The 6,104-nt window shown below is 44.4% G+C and overlaps 1 protein-coding gene across 1 annotated transcript in view; it reads right to left on the bottom strand.

The window, feature by feature from the left end:
* Positions 1–735, bottom strand: part of LOC107110703 (gastrula zinc finger protein XlCGF57.1-like) — a 2,308-nt gene extending 1,573 nt beyond the window's left edge. The window contains exons 1-2 of the mRNA XM_015411500.1: positions 369–735; positions 13–203 (exon numbers count right to left, since the gene is read on the bottom strand). Of these exons, the coding sequence (XP_015266986.1) occupies positions 13–203; positions 369–563 (386 nt within the window). The 5' untranslated portion in view covers positions 564–735. The remainder of the gene's footprint in view (positions 1–12; positions 204–368) is intronic.
* Positions 736–6,104: the final 5,369 nt, after the last annotated feature.

Genomic DNA, 6,104 nt, shown 5'->3' with positions numbered 1-6,104 from the left:
TTCTCCCCTGTGTGGGTTCTTAGATGGGTTTGAAGAGTGCTACTCTGCCTGAATTTCTTCCCACACTCTGAGCATTCAAAAGGTTTCTCCCCTGTGTGGGTTCTTTGATGCTGATGTAGACTACCCCTTCGACTGAATCTCTTCTCACATTCTGAGCATTTAAAAGGCTTCTCTCCTCTGTGGATTCTTTGGTGCACAAGGAGCTGTGATCTGTATTTGAAGTAGTTTCCACACCAAAAGCATTTACATGCATTCATTACACTGTCCTTTGGAAAACATATATTACCTTTTCCTCCCACAGAGAACTTCATTCCACTCCCTGAGCAAATAAATAGCTTCCCTCCTGTATGAATCATTTGGTGTTGAACAAAGTCTGATTTATCTGAGAATCTCTTGCCACAGTCTAAGCAGCTATAAGGTTTCTCTCCTAAATGTGTTCTTTGATGTCTAAGGAGGTCTGCTCTGCGAATCATGGTCTTTCCACACTCCAGCCATCGATGGGTCTTCTTTCTACTGTGCATTTGTACATGGATATTATACTGGGATTGATCTGAGAAGCTCATTCCATCCACCAAGCACTTGTATGTTTCCTTCACCGTGTGAATTCCTTCTTGGAAATCCCCCCCTTGGCAAGGAATGGGTTTGCCCCTCTTCTGGATGATGTGGCTTCTTTCCTGCCTCTTAGGTCCAGCTTGGTTTCTGAAGTTTCCGCTCAAGTCTTCATTCTTGACTTCATCTGGCAATACAAGATGCAGTTCGCGATCCTCCTCATTCGTCTGATCATCCCCTGCTGGAATAAAGAAAGAGATCCTGTTAGAACCCACGCAAGAAGGTCTGTTCTGCACCTGAAGTTCCATCCGCAATCCAAATATTATAGTGGCTTCTTCCCACTGTATGCTGAAGTCCACAACAACATGCACTTTAAAAATACATTAAGCCTCCTGCAGGTTCCGGTTTTGGCAGAGCGAATGGCGGACACACTCTTGGGGGGCTCCCAGAGTCGTCTCGCCCACGTGCGGTTAGGGGGGGATCCGCATTAGCGGAGACCCTAAGGAGCCTTAGGTAAAGGCTTTGAAGCCGGGGCGCACCGGGGAAGTGCCTCTTTACCGGACCTAATTGGCTGGAAATTGAGGCTCTCCCCAAGCCCCTATGGACCCTGCCGCGGCAGTGATCTAGCAACGCCACAGGGACTTCACAGAGTGATGAAGCGAATGAGCGAAAATGAAGAAAACTATCGGCTGCAACTGTGAGTTGACGATCGAAAAGAAAATAGCGTTTTAAGTGCACCCCCCCGATGACTGGATAAGGGAAGCGGGTGGAAAGCCCTCCCCCTTAATAGAAAGAGGCTGTATTAACAGGAAAAGGGGGGGAGGTGAAATTGTTGAAAGTAAAGTTGCCTTTTGGGAAATTGTTGATAGTGAAGAAAAAAGATTCCATTTAAAGCTGTGTGACACAAACTTTTAAAAAGTAAACAATAAAACAAAGATGTCGGGGCAGAAAAAGTTGCCGGAGAAGCCCTTGAAGAAGAGGAGGAAGTTCCAGCTCTAATCCCCGCCTTGTGGAGCCAGCTGTCAATCAGCAAGATAGTGAGGTACTGCGCCCTCTGCTGGAGCAAATGCAAAAAATAAGCCAAACGTTGTCTAGCATGGAAAGCGTCCTTGGCAACCAGCAGAAACAATTGACTGATACAACAAAGAATATGGAGGAAATTGCAAAGAAGTGTCTGGCATCAACGGAAGATACGCAAAAAATTAAGAAGGTCAGCAAAAAGGAAAAACATCAAGAACAACAAGATAAAAAATTATTGATGTTACAGATGGAAAAATCAAATTTAACTCTCCGACTTCAAGGCATTAAAGAAATTGATAAGGAAGATCTCAGAAGTATTTTGGCGGATGCTTTGGCACCACTGACTGGCATTGAAGCAAATAAATTGAGTGCAGAGATGGACGTGGCCCTATTCTAACTTTACAAAGAAAAACAATTTGCCGGCAGAAGTGGTAGTCAACGGACAAGAGATCAGATTCTGAGAGCAACATCATCATCACCTTTGAAAATTGGAGAGCAGAAAATTAGAATTCTAAAAGATGTGCCATTTGAAATTCGAATGAAGCAGAAGGCATGCAAAGGACTGACCACATTCTTGCAAAACCATCAAATTAATTACAGGTGGTTGATTCCAGAAGGACTAACTTTTAAATTTCAAGATAAAAGGGAGAGGATTGACTCCATATTCAAAGCTCAAGACTTTTTGAAGAGACACGCCAGTACAGAGGAAGAGGCAGAACTCGCTAAATGGGAAGAATTGAGTGGCAACGATGACAGCGATTCAGAAGATGGGGACAAAGACTCGGAAGACAAGGGAGCGAAGGGGCCATCATACAATTTGAGAGATGTAAAAGGAAGACAGTGAAGATTTGTTCGTGAAGCGCACTAAAAGACATTATTAACAATAACCCCAAAGGACAATACTAACATAACTAACAATTTTATTTTTTACAGGTGAAGATGAAGGACAATCGGTCAACCGCAGAAGAAGCCAAAGAAGTTAATATACTAATAATTGATAAATTTGCCAAATAATAACATCACTCACTCTATTCTTTATCCCGCTATATACCCTTCCCCTTTCTGAAAATTAAAAGCAATAAAATTCTCTCCTTTTTAGGAGAGTTCAATTAAAAAAAAAAAGCCTCCTGCAGGAGAGATGTTTGGTTTACACTATCACCGTTTATATGGTCCCCCAACTGTGTGACTTTTTTGAAGTGAAGAAAGAGCTCTTTTTTGAATGAAGCTCTTTCCACACTGCAAGCAATTACACGGTTTCTCCCCTAAGGGAATTTGTGTCTGCAAAATGATGTTCCTTCTCTGAGTGAAGGTCTTTGCCAAGGCCACACTCTCAGTTTCCCCGGAGTGGATTCTCTGGTTAGGATGGAGGCCTTTGTCCCTTCTCTTTTTGATTGACCCTTCTTTTTGGACTGGGATTTCACGGAAGCCCCCTCCTCAGTAAGGAATGGGCTTATCCCTCCTCTTGCCTGCTTGGCTTCCCTCCTGCCCCTGGGGTCCATCTCCATCTCCATCTCCAAAGTGTCCGTCGGTATCTTCATTCTTGACTTTTTCCAAAGAGAACCCCTGGAATTCCCCATCTGTCTCCTCGACAGCTGCTCCTGGAAGAAAGTCAATCATCGCCCAGGCAAGAAGCCAAGGCACCGATCAGGCACTGCCCAGGATTGGGTGTGCATTTCAGTTATCTGATCATTCTCCCTCCCAAACTGAGATGTTGGTCACACCTTATCCCTGCCACGCCCTCCCGTAGAGCTGTCTTTATTTTCTGTCTATCCTTCCCCTCCCCAAATTCCCTATATGTATTTTAAGCGCGAAAGTGGCAAAATATTGTGTGTGTGTCCCCCCCCGTTCCCATTTGACTTAGTGTGCTTTTTCGATTCTTTGCCCTTGACCATTAAATACAAGAGGTTGTCAAGATATCTGCACTGAGAGTTTCCTTCCACTTGGCAACAGAGCCAAGAGGAGCTGGTTTTCAGCCTCCCCAAAACACATGTTTTCCCAGGGGGAGGACAGAAGCCAGGAGTTCACCACGTGAACCCCACAGTTCAAAGGGGGCCCCAGAGTTTTTGGAAAAGGTGACATTTCGGGGGGGGGCGGTAATGACAGATGAGAAAACCAGCCTTGCAGTGTAGGGGCACCTTTCTCAAGGTCATTTTTTTGCTATTTCTGAGTTCTCCTCTGCACCTTAGCTAGGCCTCTCTATTGCCTAAAGCACAACCACGTCTGAATCATCCAGGCAGTTCTGCCTTTCCTAGAAGCACAGAGTCAGCCTGTCTCTCTGGAAAGAAGGGTATTTTATTGCCAGCAAGAGAGAGCCAGAAGACTGATGATCGGGCCTCAAAGTCATGGCTACAGCAGCGTAGGCTCCTCGGGAAGCCCGTCCCAGAGGAACACGCAGTGTCAAAAAGTCCAGATAAGACTCCAGAAGACTCTCTCCTGTTCCATCCTCCCGAAACGACCACCAACACACAGTAGATACGCAGCAAGCGTGCAGATATGCACGTGTTCAGTATGCCCAGGGTGTTGTAATGTAAATGTGGGAAAGTTAGTCTGGCAGCAGAGGGTTCTCATTACTGTCAACCCTCTTCCCTGGGGACGGGGGGAGATGGTGCTGGCCGGCCTTGGAGAAACTCGGGCATCGGGGCACCTTGAGTAGACAGGTATTCCTGGCTTTTCCATGTGTGTTTGTGCTTTTCTTTGGCAGATGGTTTCCTGCCTCAAAGGGCTGGAAGGGACTTAGCCTTTGGGAAGGAGTTGGTTGCTTGCCTCTTGGGGAAACGGGAGGTGTCTAGAGTGCTTTCTCTCTCCTGTTGTGGCTCAAACAAACGGTGCCTCAACTGAGAACCTGACTCTCTCTTTACTGGGCTGACAGTTTCAGTGGGAATCTCTTCAATGGCACAGAATCCAACTTCTTGGGGTGAGGACTGATTCCCGTCACCACAACAGAGGGTGCTGTGTGATTTGGCAGAAGCCACTTGCCCTTGGGTGGCAGTGTTAACTGGTGGGACTACCCACAGCAGGCCACCCCTGCAAGGTAGAACAGCTCCACGGGAAGCACTCAAACCCATTTCCACCTGATAGGGAGGCCTGAAGACATCCAGGGGACTGCTGTAGGAATGGTTATACGCCCCTTTGGCCTTGTCCAGCAGGGCGGTTCTTAAGTAACCCTCCTTTTTTCCTGGAATATCTAGTATTTAAGCGTAGTGCAGCCACTGAAGAGCTACAGCGTAGGAGCCCCCCCCCCCCTATCCCAGGGTATCCCAGGCTCCAGAAGGCCCCCCCCCCCTCCTTACCCAGCAATTTTTTTTTTTTTTTTGGTTAAAAACTTTTATTTTTTTCGGAAATTCAACACAATTCTGTTTAACCAAAAGAACCCTTATTCCCTCCTCCCTACTCCCTCCGGTGGCTTCCCGCAATACGTTCCCCCCCCTTTTTTTAAAGTTGCAATATAATTCAAGATAACATAGTTTAACTCAATATTGTTCTAAACATAGTAAATTTTGCTTTACATCCCAGTTTTTCTCTAAGTATATTTTAAAGTCATTCCATTCTTCAAAAAATGCTTGGTCTTCTTTGTTGTTCAGTTCTTTCGTGATTTTATCCATTTCTGCCATGAACAGAACTTTGCGTATCCATTCTTCTATTTCCGGTATTCTCTCTTGCTTCCAGCGTAGACCATTCTTGCTGTTGTTATTAAGTACCAAAGCAGAGGGGTTTTTTTTGCATTTATTTCTTCCATTTTAAGCCCTAGTAATAGAGTTTCGGGAGTCTTTTTAAATGAGGATTTCAAAATTTTTTGCATTTCGCTATGTACTTTAGTCCAAAAGTCCATAGCTTTTTCACAAGTCCACCACATATGATAAAATGACCCTTCATGTTTTTTACATTTCCAACATTTACTTGACATATTTTGATTCATATTTGCTATCTTTTTGGGTGTCATGTACCACCTGTACATCATTTTATAACAATTCTCTCTAACATTAGTACATGTCGATATTTTAATAGAATTTTTCCAGATATTCCCATGAATCAATTGTTATCTCCTTATTCATATTAATAGCCCATTTAAGCATTTGTTCTTTTACCGTTTCATCCTCTGTATACCATTTTAACAAAATTTTATAAACAAATGAAATCATTTTTTTCCCTTCACTCTCCCATACAGTTTCAATTTCATTTTTCTCCTCTCTAAAGCCATACTTTCTCTTGTCTGCTTTGAATACATCATAAATCTGCAAATAGCTCAACCAGAAATATCTATAATGTATCTCATCTTGTTTTTTCATTACCCATTCTGTTCCTTCTTTTTTTATTAAGTCCCTATAAGGCAACCATTCTTCACCTTTTTGTCTAGAGTACGGTGTCAATCAGGGGTCTTTTTGTAGAAAAAGAGCTGCCGGAGCTCATTAGCATAACTAATTAGCATATGCCACACCCCCTGACATCACCGGAAGCGTGTCTTGGGGGGAATGGAGTGGCAGCGCTCCCGCGCGGCTTGGTAAACCCGGGGCAGGGCTCTCCAGGCCTCCCCTGAG

The sequence above is a fragment of the Gekko japonicus genome, unplaced genomic scaffold, assembly GCF_001447785.1.
Source record: "Gekko japonicus isolate JY-2015 unplaced genomic scaffold, Gekko_japonicus_V1.1 scaffold5938, whole genome shotgun sequence".
Lineage (NCBI taxonomy): Eukaryota > Metazoa > Chordata > Lepidosauria > Squamata > Gekkonidae > Gekko > Gekko japonicus.
Note: the sequence above shows the minus strand (reverse complement) of the source record. Positions and strands in the feature narration are given on the sequence as shown.